An 18,272-nucleotide genomic window follows, 5' to 3' on the forward strand; every position below is an offset into this window, starting at 1 on the left:
TCATATTCGGGGAAGGCATGAATGCAAGACAAGGTATAGGTGGTCCAAGCAGAAGTAGATAACACCCTCCACGCCAGCCATGAGAACCGTGGACAATTCAACACTCTTGAAATCTATTAAGACAAAAACATTGCAATTATTTTTTTCAACCTACTCTTTTCCAGTTTAAACCGGACCTCACTTATGTCAGTATCACCTCCAGTGTTAACTCTGAGTTTCGCACTCAACTCAACACACACTGGTTAAGGTGAAGGGAGAGAAATACACATATTTGTGTATATATATATATATATGGGAGAGAGAATGCTACCCGATCATGCACTAGGCATGGCAACCATGCCTAGACAAATAACCTAGTTGCCTTGGGGTGTCTGAAAATGACCACCTTGCCCCCATGTAAAGGCAGAAATTCCAAGCACCCCAAGGTGGTTATGTGTCTACGTGTTGTCACCACACCTAGCTCACAACCAAGTAACATTCTATTCCCCAATAAGAGAACGCTACCTGGGCACGTGCGGTGTGCTGTCCCTGGCTCCCTGCACAACAGTTATTTTGCACAACTGTGAGTCTGGGCACAGGGCCAACGTACCGCACACACCTAGGCAACGTTCTTTCTCCCATATATATATAGGACTTCAACTACACTTTTAAAGGAGGAAAGACGTGTTGTGGGGGGGGGGGGTTGGGAGGAGGGGACGATGCCTCAAGGCACAAGATGTAGATAGGAGAATTACACCCTTTCCATGAACAAACAAGTACCTGAAAGGCTATCAGATACACATATTGGTGTGTATATATATATATATATATATATTCAGTCTACCTATCTAACACTACCTCATGGGACTTCAACTACACTTTTAGGGTAGAGGGAAACGCTGTGTGTGTATTGTGGAGGGGGGGGGGGTGCCTTAAGGCACAAGATGTAGATAGGAGAGTGAACCCTTTCCATGAACAAACAAGTACCTGAAAGGCTGGAAGCCAATGTCAAGGATCCATGGCCATGGCAGATTTCCCTTTTTTTTTTTTTTAATATTACATACTGTATAAAAGCCAAGCCCTATCTCTTCTTCCTTTTTATGCTTCCAACTTTAGTTTGTTGTCGCCATCTAAAATCTTTTTGACAGAATAACTTCCTTTGCTGCAACAAGCATCCTCATCAATGTCCCACACAAAGGCCAGCGAAATCTTTTCTTCCTCTCATTCTGTCCACATTAGCTTGTCCCAACACCATCACAACCTTCAACAGAAGAACCTTCTTCGCTGCAACAAGAACCTCATCAACATTACTATAATTTGAATGGGAAATCTAGCATACAACCATCATAGCTACCATGTCAATCTATGTTTAGGAAACTTGATCTGGTATGGCTACTTGTAACAACTGCAGGCTTATAAATCTCATCAGAAATCAAGAAAATTTGTTCTTGCGTACTTGTGAAGTTATCTAGTTTGTCTTAATTTTTGGGACAACTCATTTCACTAAGATGGAGTTCTCCAAAGTATGAAGAAGCTCGAAAACTAGAAAATTCAAATTTAAAAAGCAAACCACAGAAGGTAAACAAACTCCAGGAAGTCAGTTTCTTGTCAGCGAAATTCCAATATCAGAGTTTCCAAGCTCCCCTTGGGCTTTAGGTCAGGTGAGGTCTGCAAAAAGCCTCTCTAAATGAGGCAGTGCAGCTCCTATTGAAAGCATTGTTCCAAAATCCAACCTCTCCATCAAACCACTTTTGGGGTCTGTTCTGGGTCTCTGGTTCAACCATCTTGGTCAAGAAAGTTAAAATTAAACCTATAATTTGTCATATACTTGATAATGTGTCAACTGCAAAAAAAAAATGTAAACTGCTTCATTGAAACCAATGTTCCGAGATCCAACCTCTCCATCAACCCACTTTTGGGTCCCTGTGATGGTCTCTGGTTCAACCATCATGGTCAGGCAAGGTTAAACTAAGCCTACAATGAGCACGTGTTGACATGACAAATGTGTATGGATATCTACCCAACAAAGACCAAAAGTCTTTAACACTTCAACATGGCTGTGGAGAACAACAGTAACCCATCCTTTTTTCTTTTTGGTAGGTAGGCCCCAAGGAGAGTTGAACCCATGACCTCTAAATCTTTGCCAACTGCGCTACCCTCTAGGGGTAAAGTAACCCATCCTTTCGAGACAATAAGCCTCTATGACCAATTATCAACCCCCCCCCCCCCCTTGATACATTGAAACATCACAAACAAAGAAAAAAAGACCTCAGGAAGGATGAAATCCCCATTCTCAAATCAAATTTATGACATGTTGACAACTGTACTTTGAAAGTAACAGGTTAGACCAAAAGTTGCACAGTTGTCAGCTCTTTCATATCTTGTCTGCCATCTGTTGCTTTTCAACACAGCCTCCTCAGTTGTCGGTGACGTAGCTCAAAGCATGAAGAAGAAAAGGACCAGCAATCACTCAGCCAGCCCATCGAACCAGCCCAACAGGAAAGTGAACCAGATTGAGGCCCATTATAATCACTTAATTGGTCTTTGCATGGAGATATTCTAAGAGATCAGGATGCTGATTGCATAAAGTATTTTCTAGAAGTTTTGAGCTTTCAAGACTGCCTTGATAAGATTTTATTTAGTTACTATTTTTCTTTAGTTGCTACTTGCTTCTAGTTATTACAATATATTAATTAGATTTCAGTTACTAGAGCTTGATCAGATTTCATTTTCTACTTTGAATTGTAATTAGTTTTTATTTTGTAATTACTCTGCAACAGAAAAAAATTACACAGTTTCGGCTAAATTTCCCCGAAATTTCGGTATTTCGTTCATTTCGGCCTACCGAAACGAGTTTCGAACTATGGCTGTTACAGCTCCCCACAATGTGAAGAATGAAAGAACTTAGCTTATGCTGGTTTGTTGTGTGATTCACTGCTGTGAGAGACAGCCTGGGTGACGTGCCCTTGTAGAGATAGGTGGGATACCTTCTCTACAGAATGGAACAAGATCTCGCCGAGATCTCGATAATATCTCGGTATTTTGAATAAGCAAGATGAGATGGCAGGCGAAATGGAAGGATTACAAAAATCTCGGCCGAGATCAAGATCTCGTTTCGACCGAGGTCGGGATCGAGATCTCGTTTCGACTGAGATCTCACCTAACCCCCATATAAAAGTGTACAGAACTCCACTGAGACAGTCGAGTTCTCAACTGTCTCGATTGTCTCAGTGCCTACTGCCTCTGGTGTTCCAAATTGGACTCAAAACTTCATCTTTCTTTGCAATTTTTTATGGAAAATCACCGCATAACTTCAACAAATGCGTGGAAACGTTGATCTACATCAAGAATCTTGTGATTTGAAGAAGATTTGAACATTCCAAGTCCAAGGTGAACCATTTTTCCCCAAATCTCTTTTTTTCCAAAAAATATGTTCAATCTTGGTGGTTGGGTGTCAATTTAATATATGTTACACAACTTTGGCCAATCTATGACTTGATGGAGTCCTAATTATTTCTGTTAATGTTTATTTTTTAAATTTTCTGGAAAAAAATGAATTTCTTGCAATAAAATTTGAAAAAATTAGGATCAATAGTGATTGTTTGGACGTGATTTTTATGTATGTTGGAAAGATAGCAATCAGAGTGCTCTCACAGACTTGTTCATCCATCGGATATGAGCGCAACTGGAGTACATTTTCACTGATACACACCAAGAGGTGGAATTGATTGACGTACAAACGACTGGAGCAGCTAGTGTATGTGCACTATAATATGAGACTAAGGACAAAACACATACGAAATGGAAGACAATTCTAAAGAACCAGCCGAGCTAGCAGACATTTTCCAAGAGGACTCAGATGAGGAAGAGGATCCCCTATACCAGTGGGTGAGGGATCAAGGTAAATCAGAAATGGATCATGCTGGGGTAGGCCCGACCCCACCATAGCTAATTCGATGGGTACTGATGTGGATGTATATGGAGGAAGAGGGGCGTATGCATTCAGAGTTGCCTCAACCTTTTGAGAATCTGGCTGGCCAGGTTGGTGAGGAGGAACACGAGTCAAATGGGTCACCATCTGATGGAGATGGGGGCAGTGGTGATGGGATGGGATGGTGTGGTGCCGTGGTGGTGGTGGTGGTGGTGGCATGGCGAATGGTGGTTATTATGATGATCGTCATGAGGAGATGTGCGAGTAGTACCAGTAAGGGCTAAGGACAGAGGCGGAGCCTGTGTGTTACACAGGTGAGAGTCAATTTACTCATGTCACACAGGATCAGGACCATGGTGCCCCCACTACGTACAAGAGACGCCCGCGTCGCAGACAGTCAGAAGCTTAAGATGAGGACATGAGTATGAAGACCATGCTTGAAAGTTTCGGAAGCATGAGTATAGATACAACTAGTGAGCGTCGTGGCATACATCTGGCCTCAATATGACTATGAGTATGGCCATGAGAGCACCGGGTCCGACTATAGTGGCTATGGTCAGTTTGGGCAGCCGTAGTTAGTATAACTCTACACATGAGTTCGATAGTCGAAGCACTAGGTCAGGTTTTGTGGACGACATGTTCACAGTCCCAACCTAGCCATACATGTCGATGGTAGTTCAATAGCCTAATGGCAGTAACAGTGGATTGATCTGATCGCATCCTCCTCTTCCATACCCTAGGATAGGGCACCTTTAGTTAGTTGATGACAACACTTGTGTGAATTGTGTGGAAGATTATGTGTGGTTCTTCAGCAGCACTATGACATGGAAATCCTAAGTGGCACATTCAGAGGAATACTTGATTTGGCAATATGGCTTGGGATGATAGATATATATGTTAAAATTGATGTATTTTATACTTTTACATTTCTAATGCTTAGTTAAGTTGTTTTATATTAATTGTATGCTTTGATTGGTTTCTATTACTAAATTATGTGTAAAATAGGGCCTATTAGTACATCGTAGCCAACCAAACTAGGGTCCGAAGTCAAACTCCTATTTAGACTTTGATTTTGGACATTCCCATAGTGTCATTGTGTTTAAATGGCCCAAAATAGGCTGTATACAAAGTTTCATGACCAAACTTGGTCAAAAACCCACCGAAACCAGCTACCGAGTTTTTAAAAAAATGCACCAACTCGCCGAGATCTCGGTTTTCTGGCTGGGCAAAACCAGTACCGAAGCTCTACAGCAGATGAAATACTTACATATCCTTCTTATTCCCTCTTCCTCTCTTCCATCTTCTCTTTAGTTTCTATTTTATTACCACTGCAACTGAGAATTAAAGAGAGATACTGAGACCTGCTGGAGAGTTTTATTTTCTGTTGCATGTTCCATCAGTTCCCTATGGTGTGTTGAAGAAGAATTGGGAGGCAGAATACCCCTGCAGCACCATGAATCTGTGTCCTTCTGCCGGCGACATTCAAGGGTGTATAACTCCACATCCAGCCATCAAATCCAGTCCTTGTAGTATGTTAACCCTCTCTTCAATGGTTTCCTTCAACTGTAACTTTATAACCATCCAATGGCTGTACGTTCCTGAGGTAACAACTTCTAATTCTGATTCCCTAGTTCCTAATTTTGAGACCCTATAAGTCAACATCCACCCATCAGTTTTGGCTGTAATTACTCACCCTCGATGGGAGTATCATCCCCATCCAAGGTGTTAGTTACTAATTCTGGTACTCTTGTCAGTTTCTGGTTATTTTGCATATTTTCTACCCTGCGATAGACCAGAATTTGCTACTGGTTGTTTCCTTGTGGTCAGACTTCATCTCAAGGTCCTGTTATAAGCTGTTGGAGTCCTGAAGTGTTGAAACACCTTGCTGGCTAGGTGTTTCTGTGATCCACTGTTGTTGAAATCTGTTGTTTGAAGTTTACTGTCAATATTACTATGATCCTACGGTAGATTAGGACTTCGTTGGCTTAGCCCTACATTAGTCGGTCATGCTAGCACATCTCATTGAAACAAATCCATAAAAATCTCAAATTCATGAAGATTATTGGAAACATGACCAAGACTACTTTGTTATTCGATTTTATAGGACAGTTATACGGCTGGCTATGGTGTATGGGCAGTTAAGAAGCATCATATAGATAAACTCAGTGTAGCGGAGATGAGGATGTTGGGATGGATGAATGACAAAACTAGGAAGGATAAAGATAGGAATGATCATATTAGAGCTGGTTTGGGAGTAGCACTAATACATGATAAACTACGAGAAAGTCGTTTAAGGTGGCATGGCCATGTTCAACGGAGGCCTTTGGATGCTCCAGTTCGGAGGAGTGATTTGATTCAGATTGAAGGAACTAAAGAGCCAAGGGCAGACCTAAAATGACCGTAGAAGTAGTGAGGAAAGACATGCATAGCTTAGGCCTTGTATCAAGTATGACCTCGAATAGGTTTGATTGGAGGGCAAGGATCCATGTAGCCGAACCCATTTAGTTGGGATAAGGCTGAGTTGTTGTTGTTGTTATACATGATCCTTTCAGCTTGTATCCGAATCAGAATTAGCACATCAACTTGAGCAAGCAGGGATACATTAATGTTATGAAGAAAAATAGTAGAACAAGATTCATCTACCCAACCCCGAGTAGTTGGCATAAGCTTAATTGAATTGAGTTGAGTTAAGTAGATTGCTTTAAAACGTGTTGGTGGTTTTTTAACATTCTCAGATTGGGAATATGAATAAGAATTTTCCTAATTTAAAGTCCATGCACTCCCAACAGAGTATTCTTGGGATCAGCGAATAATGGAAGAGGCTTTTTCGCAGATCCACAATGTATTAAGAAGAAATGGCATTTTTTTGATAAACTTACCCGAAATTTAGACTCACTCAGATTCTCCAGTAATTCAGCAATTTCCAGTTGCTTCATGACCGTAGCATGCATCACCTGAAACAAATGGAGAGCATGGGAACTGTAATGGAAAGAAACAATGGGGGTTAAGATCCAAACTTCTTAATGAGGTAAGTAGCTTACTCTCTTTGTTTTCTCAAGGTCAAGCTCAACAGATTTGATACGATCCAAAGAGTCCTGTAGCAACTGCTCCTTATCCAAAGGAATCCCTGCAGGCTTGGTGCTAATTTCCTCGAACAACGTTTCAAGCCTCTGAAGACGCTCCAAATATGGAAGGGCACGGTTTTCTTCATTCACAGCTTCTTCAGCAGGTGGATGAATTTCTTGATTGGGCTCCAAAGAATTAGAGGGGTGAATGTTACCCTGCCTTCTCCCAAGTCTACAGTGCAGAAAACGAAAGTAGGCAAGCAATTTGATCACAAAAGCTAGCAGAACTCTTGCTACACTCTGGAAATCTCTCTCCCCCAATTTGTCTTTAATGGTTCTGATCCTATCAAGAAATGGAATACCTGACAAAAGACGCACAAAAGTTGGATACAAAATAATGCACGAAAAAGTACTAGGTCTAAATGTGCTGAAGAACTTTAATTAGCTACAAAATTTCCAAGTAGCTTTTCTTTTCTTTGGGAGTATTAGCTTCAGTTACAATTAGTATTTCTAGGGGCAGCAATTCTCAGCACTCCCCCACCTAACCCACCCAAATCTGGCCCAGTCAATAAATGTGTTGGGTTCTCGCATGGGGTCTGCTCCCAAGGTGTTGTTGAACCCACTTCAAGCCCAACCAAACCTGCCCGAATTCGTAAGGGAGAAAGTTCTCTGTGCAGGAGTGTGGCCTATGCCTGTATGCCAGCACTCCCATGAGTCTTTCTCTCTCCTCCTCATTTGAAAAGACAGCTCTGCCCAATTGTTTTGAGGAGAGAGATAGACACATGGGAGTGCTGGCGTAGGCCACACTCCCGGACAGAAAACTAACTCCCTACACACACCCCAAAACCTACTCATCCAAGTGTCAAACTATCCTATTCTTACTTAATTGGAATTGATATTAGTTATATTTCCCAGACCACCGAGTTGTCAACCCTAACAAATTTTCAACTTCTTAAAGTTATTTCACCACATAATCTACAAAAAGAATCTGTAGAAAAATGATTTTCTGTCATAAAAATGAATTTAATTAGCATTATGGAGTGAGAGAAGAAGATACCTTCAGGCTTTGAAATTGCCTCTGTATAAGGGCCTCCCAGATACTCAAATCCCCCCGAATGGTTCTCAGAACTAGACGCACCTGGACCATAGTCTATAGCTTTATCAACAACAGTAAAATGGTCATCACAACTGTAGTAAGCAGTTGGATCTGACACCCTGACCTGTGTGAAGTTTGAAAATATAAATTTAAAGATAAACAGGGTCAAAGAGAAAAGTAACATCAGGCTTCACATTTGTTAATGAAAGATACAGGGAACATCAGTATTCGATTTGACAGTATGAAAACAAATTATTTTCATGGAGATGTAAGGATGCAAAGGCAAAACTGGCAGAAAAAATTATATCACAACGATAAAGTAAAAATATAAGTATCATTTGCTGAGTGCTGATTGAGTAGAGGACACGACAGGCCAAACATGGGTATGACTCATAATTTGATGTGTCCAGGTCACATATCTAGACTCTAGAGTCATTGAAGAGGATCAGGTTTGGCATTTTGAAAATTTCCAATTAATCTCCATTCAGAAAGGAATAAACCAACTCAATGTACCAAGAAGCCAAGTGGTTGGCAATCCCCCCACCCCCACCCACCCCAAAAAAAAAAATCCAAGTGGTTGTTTAAGTAGGCTGGTCCATGCACAGCCTGAACCTGACTTACCCTTTCTGAGCTCCAGGTTGGAGAAAAAAAATGCAAATCAGATTAGGGACAGAAAAGGAATTTGAATCATTCAGAAACAAAATATTACGGCTTTTTGTACATTAGGGACAGAGAAGTAAATTATAGGGTCTTTAACGAGGCCTTTTTTCTCCATGAAGAGGGGTTAGAGAGAGAGGAGTTTAAGCACCAAGTGAATCAGGTAAGCCCTACTTTCTTCTTCCTAAACTCTCCCCTGCCATCTCTGCTTCTTTTGATTCTTTCTTCTTCCTCCTCTTCATCTTCTTCTTTTTCATTCTCTTCCCCCTCCCTGTGTCAATACTTCTTAAACATCTTCTTGATCTTCTTCATTTCCCTTTTCTATTCTCCCCATTAATCCATCTACCACCTCTTCATCATCTTCTTCCTTCTCATTCTCTTCCCCCCTCTGTCAATTTTTCTTCCTCATCTGTCTTCCTTTTCATTCTCTTCACCACTCCCTGTGTCAATCCTCCATCTTCTCCTCTTCCTTTGTTTCTTCTTTTCTCCTTCTCGTCCACTTCATAGGAGGAATCCAACCAGAGTCACAGAGGACCATGCCTCAGTGATGTAGTGTCTGGTGCAACCATGTTCTCTCTCTCCTGCAGCGAAGTAACATGCTTGAGGCATGCGCTTTAATAGCACTTTTTTTTGGACTAAGCAATGATGGTAGTTACTAGTTAGCAAGTATATGAATGAACTACTAAATGGTGGTTGTCATTTTACTCGAGTTATTCCATCTGGAGTTTCTCCAAGCATAATCTAGCATCTTATTTTGAATAGAAATTAAAGAGTATTTAATATCAGGAAAGTTGTAGCTTAAACCTGCCCAGGCCAAAACCAACTTGATTAGTGATTCGAATTTGATCACCACTAGGTTTCAAGCAATGAAACTCCAAGCTTGGATTAGACCAGGATTCATTGCATTAGGTCAGTTTTGAGCAATGCACCCAAAATACAAAGCATTCATGCAGGGAACCCAAGTATCTGGGCTTAGGTTTAGTTGAGTTAATTTGTTGAATTTTCTTTGTTCCTTATGGTAAGAAAAATTTGGGTGGGGGGGGGGGGGGGGAGGGGAATGGGGAACAATAAAAAAAAAAGATAAAATAAATGTAAAACCTGTAGACAATACCTTGTATCCCATCCTTTTAAAAGCCAACCCCACCCCTACCCACCCCCCCCCCCCAAAAAAAAAGGGGGAAATAATTCCAGTCTGGCAGGTCTAGGGGGTATCTCTAGAATAGCATCCAAGTTCTCACATGGCAGATAGCATAGGGCTGAAACTTTGTGGACGGTGGAAGACCTCCAAAGTCCCCTACTCACACGTCAAGTTTCAGGACAATGTAGCTTGCCAAGTGGCAAACTAAAGCATTGAAAATTTCAAAACTATCAAGACAATGCAGAGCAAGAGGATGCATGGACGTACATAAAAGGGTATGTGACTTAATCTGAGTCTGAAACTTGACATGGGGCCAATCCAAACCATTACCTAGATATCCAAATCTTCGATACTGCCACTTCACCTTCCACATAGAACTTGTGACCCAGTCTAGAGATACCTTCTACACCTGTCGGTCTAGGAAACCTTTTACAAATATTCATTTATGAAATGTAGGCTTTAGATAAAAAAATAAAAATAAAAACCTCAAGAACTTATTGCGTAGATGGAATGGAATTTCACAAGCCATAACTCACTTCCTCATGAACTGGAGCCAATCGTGAAAACCTTGAACTCCGTAGCCCAGTAGGAGAACAAGGATCATCAACATCTACATCTGATCCAGATTCAGCTGTCGATGTATCACTACTTCTTCCCTGAGTAGAAAAATTAATAAGCTTATTTGAACCTTCTGCCATATAAACTGCTACATAATATAAGATTCAAGATTACCTTTTGCCATATCTTAATGTAAGAATTGATTTTCTGCTCCTTGTCAGATATTCTTGTGACTTGCCTCACAAATGTTGCTTCTGCATTATTTACAAGCTACAAATGATAGAACCAACTTAGCACAACATTCATTATTGGTAACCAGATGGTCCAGATCTCAATTCATCTTTGATTAAAATTATAACAATAACTTATGTCTGCTAGATAAAGAGGAGAGAACCTTACTTTCATTATTTCAGGATCATTCCATGGTCCCTTATTAGACCCAATGCACCCTCCTTCAGCAGAGCATGTACACGTTCCACCCAAGAAGTCAGGCAGTTCGCTGAAAAATATTAGAAGAAATGAATTCAAGGGCATTGTGGATGAAAATTAAGTAATGAACTCTGATAAACATACAGACCTTGAGTCAATGAAGTCCAGCAATTTACTCAAGCATCTGGGTTCCAGAACCTAAGATTTGGAGGTTAATTTCATAGGTCACTTAAGGCTGCAGAAAAGCACAAAATGATATAACTTTCTTATGTTAAATTCTCTTACTTGTATCTTTTCAATGGTCTTTGGGTCGAGAAATTTCTTCACAGCTAGCCAAAGCATCTTGAAGCCAGGACCAGCATTAACAATGAACATACGATGTAGCGTCTGCAAAAAGGCAGCTGTATAACAGCTATATACCAAACAATTTCTTTTGGATGTAAATCTGTTGCAAAGAATAAAGTACCTCAGGGTAGCAATTGTTATCAATTTTGGTAATACCAGTAAGGAGATCTCCAGCAATCTTGGTGAAATTTTTTATACCCTGTACCTCAGACATAAGCTTGAGTTAAAGTTTCACAAATGTGAGGCTCGTACCATGGAAATAACCCAAAAAGAATCTAATAAAATTCCTCTTATAAACATAACTGTAACCAAAATTCCAACATGTTAATGCCCTCCTTGTGAACGGCAGAATGATGCAGTTGCATTGGAATGGATGGATCGCTATGATTCACTATGGAAGCCTTGGCACAAGCTTGGGAGACCCACAAGGTGCTGGCAGCAGTCCAGTGGGCTGAAATCAAGTTTTGGGTAGTATTAAAAAATGTTGGGCTCTTTTCTTTGTGGGTTTCAGTGTAATGGGCCTAATCTATAAGCCCATATTTGGGGGATAAAGTTTGAATACAGGAATAGTGTTTTTAGCTTTCTGAGTTAAGAGTTCGAGTTTGGTACGATACTTATTAGCTAACACAGAGTTCTGTTTTGATTTTGTTTTACTTAGATAGAATGAGAAAGTAATGAGGAGTCCTTTTATGATCTATATGAATTTCAAAAGGTCTTTATATAGGTAATAACCCCCCCCCTCCAATCGAGTAGACATGATTTTGAGTAATAAGATTTAAGTTTTCAAGAACTTTTGTGTTGTTGAGCTGTGCATAAGTGGACATAGTCCAGATCTGATCTCCTTCTGATGATCAATTAATTATTAGATGTGGTCAATCCTCTCTCTTCTTCTCCATTCTTCCTCTAATTCAGATCTTTTCTTCTAGTTCCTCTAATTCTCTGATTTCTTCTAATTCTCTTACACTGATTTCTAGTTCTGGCTATATCTTTGCTGAAACTGAATTCCAGCTTTCAAATCAGTTTATCAGTGATCTAATATTATCATTGAACAGTTCTCAACTCTGATTATCTGATTCTGCTGAGATTTCTTAGTTGTAGACTTTAGCTTAAGCAGGCTCGAAATCATCCATAATTCCATATGTATTTCTATGATTTTCAAGATTATTATACCGATGGATGGATGATGCAGATTCATCACCAAATAGGGCTTGTTTCATTAGAAATAAGTCTAGGGTTGGGTTACATACATGTTGGGCCTTTGATCCCATGAGTTTCTAATGTAATAGGCCACTTTTCTGGGCCTAAAATAGGGGTACATAAGTTGCATATGGGATTAGCCCAATACTTAGTTTTTATTGTGTGTTTTTAATTGAACCGGTTTAAATTGGTTGCATCCAATTGGTTCAATTGGTCTAATTTAAGTGAAGTGATCCTATTGGCTACTAGGGAATCTTCTTTATTTTAAGTAGTTTAAGTTGTTTTTAAGTCATTAGGACTCTATTTTGAGTCTATTTGAGTTTCCTAGTCAGTTTAAGTTGCCTAATAGGTTAGGGATAAGGTTAGGCCATTCCTTTTTAGTGTCTAAGTCTATTTTTGAGTCTTCTATATAAGTTTGTAAGGGAGGCCAGCATTGAATACGAATTTGATTAATAAAAATTAGCTTTATGCTTGCTGCCTTTGTTGCTGCCTTTGCTCCATCGTGAGTGTGCCTTGTGAGTAATATCAAGGTTGAAGGGATTGGTGGATCTCCAATCGACTCCTTGCATTGTGAAGATCGGGAGGGCTGCTACTTAGCTCCTTGCATTGTGAAGATCGGGAGACCCCATTGTTCATCTTCAAAGTTGTTGCCATTGAAGACCTGTAACAAGTAAGAAATTCTGCAACTATTCTTCTTCCTTCTAGAAGGTCACATACAAGGTGATTTTCGTGAGAATTCTGCCCAGCCAAATCTAACCATTAGAATCTGCTAAAAATTTGATCAAGTCTTCCTCAAACCCTAAGAGAGACTCGATTCAAATTTCAGCACCATCCACCCAGCTGATTGTCTGAAATTACAGTTTTACCCGTCTCTCCTACTTCTACTAGGAAACCTCCATAACTCCAAATCTGTCCATCAGTTTCAAACCAAACTTTCAGCATACATCCCTTACATCATTGTTGACACTCGATCCAAGTTTCAGCCCCAAACTCCCACTCTAACCCCTTCATCTCCTTGCTCCATTAAAACCCAAACCCAAAACCCTAAAATTCAATTCTGCCCAAAATTACAGAATTTCAAAACTCATCCAAATCCTAACCTTTTTATACCATATTGACCCCCTAGACCTGCCCATTAATACCCTATAAACCCCTTTCCCAATATCCAACCCAAACCCTAGGAATTGACCTAAATCCTAGTGCTGTCCATTCGAACCAGCAGCCCCTTTTGTTATTTGATCCTGTTGTTTGGCTCCTAGTAGGTCTCCTACCTATCTAGGACTACATTAATAGATCTGCTAAACTAGTGTTACTGACCAGAATCCTAGGCAGATCTGACCGTTGGACTCTGAGTTATTTAATTTTTCCTATTATTCCTCTATTCTGTTCCTGTTCTGTTATTATCAAATTATAAGTGATCCCGGTCAAGTGTGGTTACCTGCTTCTAGTTCACTGCTAGAACTCTGACCATATCACAGAAGATACGGGCAAAGGCAGGGCCCAAGTCCAGCAGCCCCTGAAAAAGCATTTCAAAGTCAGGAATTTCACTCCAAAGAGGTCTCGCCCCGAAGCACAAAGCCGAGCTGGGATTAGGAGCATTTCCATGTGTCATACATTATCAAATAGCCCAACTAGGTATCTCGCGCAAGAATTCATGCTGTAAGTACAGGCTCTTGCCCTACCCATCTTACCTAGGAAGTGGAAAATACATTCCCTTGTTGTTTAGTTTACTACCAGATTATTGGATGCCTATTCTGATACGGAGGGACCGGTACCCGCTCCTTCTGTTTAGGATTCCTGACCTTACTTAAGGCTCCGAAGGTGGAACAGAGGAGCGCGAAGAAGGCCTGGGAAGCTTTTTGCATCAAGGACCACACGCGGAGCATCCATGAAGAGAAAGATTCAACCGTGCTCCTACAGGCCGTCATCCTTAAAGAGAAAGGGACTTTTGGGGGGCTTAAACCATGTCTCCCGAGAGAACTCAGTAGCGGGAATTGAGACAGTTGAATTTCACTAAAATAGTCTCATTAGCTCCCGAGGTATTATAAATGCTAGTCGATGAGACCATGGTATAATGGTCTAGTATCTGAAATAGATCAATTACAACTAGTAGATTGTGTCTCACGCATATACCTTTAATAAAAAAAAATTATAAAAACAAACGGAACATGTTGATTATTTCAAAACTAGGAGGCACAAATAAAGAAATTCAAATTTATAGTTCATCATGGGTAGGGACACTATAGCCGATATAATAACTTCTATCAAAAATGCTGACATGGAAAGAAAAGGAACGGTTCGAATAGCATCTACTCATATCACTGAAAACTATACTTTGTTTAAAAACTTGAAAACAAAGAACAGCTAAAGTGATATTCAATCTGAACCAGATAGTCAATTCCATTTTTATGGTGAAACCAATTTATTTGGCAGCTACATGATGCAAGTAAAAGATTACAAGCACCAGATATTATGTAATTTCAAAAGTTCGATATTTACTAAGGAGCTAGGAAGATCCTGCAACAAACTTCAACGTCCACGAAAGCACAAGAAATGGAGATCAAAACATACCAAGCCCTGAACATCCAATATTGTTGTAGTCGATCCAATGTGCCTCTTTGCTGCAATTGAACATGCAGGAAATTTCTCATGTAGTGCCTTCTCAAACTCCCGTACATGGTACTTTAAGTAGCGATCAACTGTGGTAATGCGTGTAAGCCTATTTGGGTGAGCTTTCCCAAGCCTCTCGATATATATAGGCCTTCCATCTTTATCAATCCCATGGTAGCCTTGAGGATAATATTCCAAAACTTCTTCCAGTTCTTCAAATTCGAAGTCCTGAAGATACAGTTCAATTTGATGTCATGTTGAAGGTGATATTAAATTGGGGACAATTTAAATATTCAATGGGTACCCTAATTCCCAATGAAACTAGTTCAACTCACATGCTAACAAAATATATTAGCATCTTTTTTTCTGTGTGAATAGGGTATTAGAAGTAATCTACTAGTATGTTAGGATCAAAACTACTTGGTCCTAAACCATTTTTCAATGTACCACTAGTGACAAAACATGCTTGCGAATGTCTAGGTTGTCAACCAAAATCTCCTAGTTTAGTCAACACAGAAAGTGAAGTGAGATAAAATAATGCACTAACCTCCAATATGGTATCTGCTCCATACTCCTTTCTCCATTGGAGCATTTCTTCCCACATTTGAACTGTTTTATAAATGTTGAAGTCCCTTGCTTTCAAAAACCTGCAACATTTAAAAGGAATAGTCAGGGATTGAAGGCCACAAAGCAGTGAAAGAAAGTGCAACGAAAATAAAGGGATAATTCTAGTACCCACCACTACCATCACTTCATAGTCCACAAACCTACAAACGCCATGCCCCACCATACTACTACATGGTGGGACTGCTCTTACAGATATGGAATGTTCTAAACTTAAACTACAATTTATCTATGGCATTTGAATTGGCTACGACTTAATGAAAGCAGTCAACCAAAGGAGTCTAACTAGGTCATTAAACTCGAATGGAATCGGAGCATATTTCAAAAAAGTGGACTGACCTCAACAGAGTATGATAATCATCATGCCTAGAAGGTAATAAATCCTTGGCAAGAAGTTTCTGACGCAATTCATGTACTGCACTCTCCTCTCTGGCATCTCTTATGTCCTCTATGGAAACTGAAGAAACCCTGTAATCAATTTTCCTCTTTCCACGCTTCTTAAGAGAATGAGTGAACCTGTTGGAAGCATTGATTGCCTTCTTCTTAAGCGCTCCAATTTTGGTCCGGCGTCTCTCATCTTCGGAATTCTCAACATCGGACCTCCTTTCTTTTATTTCATCGTGTATGCCAAATCCTTCTGGGCCTTCAGTGCAACAAATTAAAATTGGGAGCTGTTTAAACATCTTTTCATAGCAAGACTGACAAGCAATAACATTAGCTCAAAATTACAAATTAACTCAAGAAATCATCAGAATTTTTCCTCATTTTTTTTTCAAAGGAACTAGGAGGAATTGGTTGGAGGGAGGGTTTTTATTGTTCTGATGTTATCCTCCGCATCTTCACAATCTTCAGATCCAGTAGAAAGTAAAACCTAAGCATTCTAACAAGCTACAAAGACTTACCTGACATTTCGAGCAATACAGAAGGACGAATTTGGGCCTCAATTCAAGCTCTAGAGAACGAACAACAATCCTCAAAGAACCGGAGGAAATTCATGATCTACAGAAACAAAATCAACAGAGGAGACGGCAATGAACTCCTGGACGTTTAAAATCCAATTCAAATGACATATATAAATAAAGGTAGAATTAACTGTTTAATCAAAAAAGACAATCAAGTGCCTGGTCTCATTTGATTAGTCTAGGTCTTCTGGATGTCCCATAACTGCATATGCAGTGCAAGCTTCAAAAGTGAATATAGTAAAGCCATTCATATCATAACCAGAGAAATGCAAATTATCGTGAACTCAACACTGTCAGAATGTCAAAAGTAAAGTTTGTGAAAGCTGATAATTCCTTCCTTGTTGAGAAGAGGGTAATGAGCTAATTACAGTTCATTCTTTCAAATGGCTTCCCCTTCTTTTCGGTTTTTTTTTTTTTCCTTTTCATTTAATTATCATGTCCAACGGAACCAACACGAAACAAGAAACACTGCACAGATCCAAAAGCTAAAAGGCACCAGGTTGAGCTTATTCGAACAACCCCAACCCCGTCCAAGCTTCCAAACCACATGTGAGAAAGAGAGAGGAGGCATTCATAGAAGAGAAAATCTCCACAAATGTCAATAATCACCACGAACTCCAATCTCACAATTAAACTAGAAAAAAAAAAAGCATACATGCTTAAGAAGCATATAAATTCACAGGCCCATTATATATATCCCATAAAAATAAAAATAAAAAAGAGGAGAAAAAACCAGTGCTATTGATTTTAGACGTACCCTAGGAAAAGAAAAGCCCTCATTCATTCGAGAGGAATTCGATGAAAATAAGAGGAGCAATGCTGCTAGCTGAACCGGGTACTACTTTGTGCACAGAGGAGAGGAGAAGGTAAAAGATAAAAAAAAAAAAAACGAAAAAGAAGAAGAAATCCAAGGAAAACGGAAAGACAAATGAAGACACAGAGCAAACTCTCTCAGTTTCTCAAGGAGTTATAAAAGCGTCTCATCATCATTGATGGCCTCGGTTAGAAATTGATCAAGATCTCTCTCTGGTTTTGAAAGTTCGACCGCTTCCTTTTCTTTTTCCCCTTCGCTTTTCTTTTCTTTTCTTTGCCACGTATCTGTCTCCTCTCCTCTAGTCCTCTCCTGTCCTTGCGATTTTACTGTTATTGATACGCGCCGGTAAAGTTTTATTCTCTCGGGCTCTTCGTTATTATTCTCTTTACATCACCTCCGTCCTCTCTTTTCGGTTTACGGATCCGGATTGTTATACTTGTTTTCTAACGTCCAAGTCCCAAGCATGTATAATTGTACATGGGATCGGTACGTATCGAGATCGGTATCCGCCAATACCGATACGGCAAATCCCGATCACAATTCCTAAACCCATGGTCCCAAGTCCTAACACACCCCACCCCCCCCCCCATCCCCCGAGAGAAGGACAACTGAAAAGTTGGGGACAACTCGTGCACAGGAGATTCCCCTATTTTCGAACCTGTCTTACAGGGTGGCGTGGGGTCTTTGGTCATTTCAGATGGCCATTAATTTTACAGGCCCTACTGCCTAAACAAAAAATTAGGGAAAGAGAACACAGGATCGTGTAAAATGACCATAGTGCTCTTATGAAAAGACAAAAATCTCCCATGAGTATGGCGATCATTTCACGTGGCCTTGTGCCCATGCTCAGGGAACAACGCACACTGC

At 40.1% G+C, this 18,272-nt stretch overlaps 1 protein-coding gene across 2 annotated transcripts; it reads right to left on the bottom strand.

Annotated features, from left to right (window-relative positions):
• Nucleotides 1–930: 930 nt before the first annotated feature.
• Nucleotides 931–16,744, bottom strand: LOC122639832 (phosphatidylinositol/phosphatidylcholine transfer protein SFH13). 2 transcript variants are annotated; one of them, XM_043832829.1, is made up of 14 exons: nt 16,532–16,744; nt 15,969–16,272; nt 15,553–15,652; nt 14,967–15,065; nt 11,320–11,397; nt 11,139–11,240; nt 11,002–11,051; nt 10,824–10,923; nt 10,599–10,694; nt 10,403–10,522; nt 8,033–8,195; nt 6,952–7,337; nt 6,790–6,864; nt 931–1,263 (listed from the first exon to the last, which is right to left on the bottom strand). In XM_043832829.1, the coding sequence occupies exons 1-14, from the start codon at nt 16,536–16,538 to the stop codon at nt 1,243–1,245; spliced, it is 1,701 nt and encodes a 566-aa protein (XP_043688764.1). In that variant the 5' UTR covers nt 16,539–16,744; the 3' UTR covers nt 931–1,242. The 2 variants fall into 2 exon arrangements, with proteins under 2 accessions (XP_043688764.1, XP_043688763.1); XM_043832828.1 differs by having other exon boundaries at nt 14,967–15,233; nt 16,532–16,743.
• Between the last annotated feature and the right edge of the window lie 1,528 nt (nt 16,745–18,272).

This window comes from Telopea speciosissima, chromosome 9, assembly GCF_018873765.1.
Source record: "Telopea speciosissima isolate NSW1024214 ecotype Mountain lineage chromosome 9, Tspe_v1, whole genome shotgun sequence".
Taxonomy (NCBI): domain Eukaryota; kingdom Viridiplantae; phylum Streptophyta; class Magnoliopsida; order Proteales; family Proteaceae; genus Telopea; species Telopea speciosissima.

What these genes read in the sequence shown, in the direction of transcription:
- LOC122639832 (XM_043832828.1), bottom strand. An exon ending in GATTATCATACTCTGTTGAG is followed by an intron (nt 15,653 to 15,968) that starts GTCAGTCCACTT and finishes TAAATGTTGCAG; the next exon opens with GTTTTTGAAAGCAAGGGACT. An exon ending in ATAACAATTGCTACCCTGAG is followed by an intron (nt 11,241 to 11,319) that starts GTACTTTATTCT and finishes GCCTTTTTGCAG; the next exon opens with ACGCTACATCGTATGTTCAT.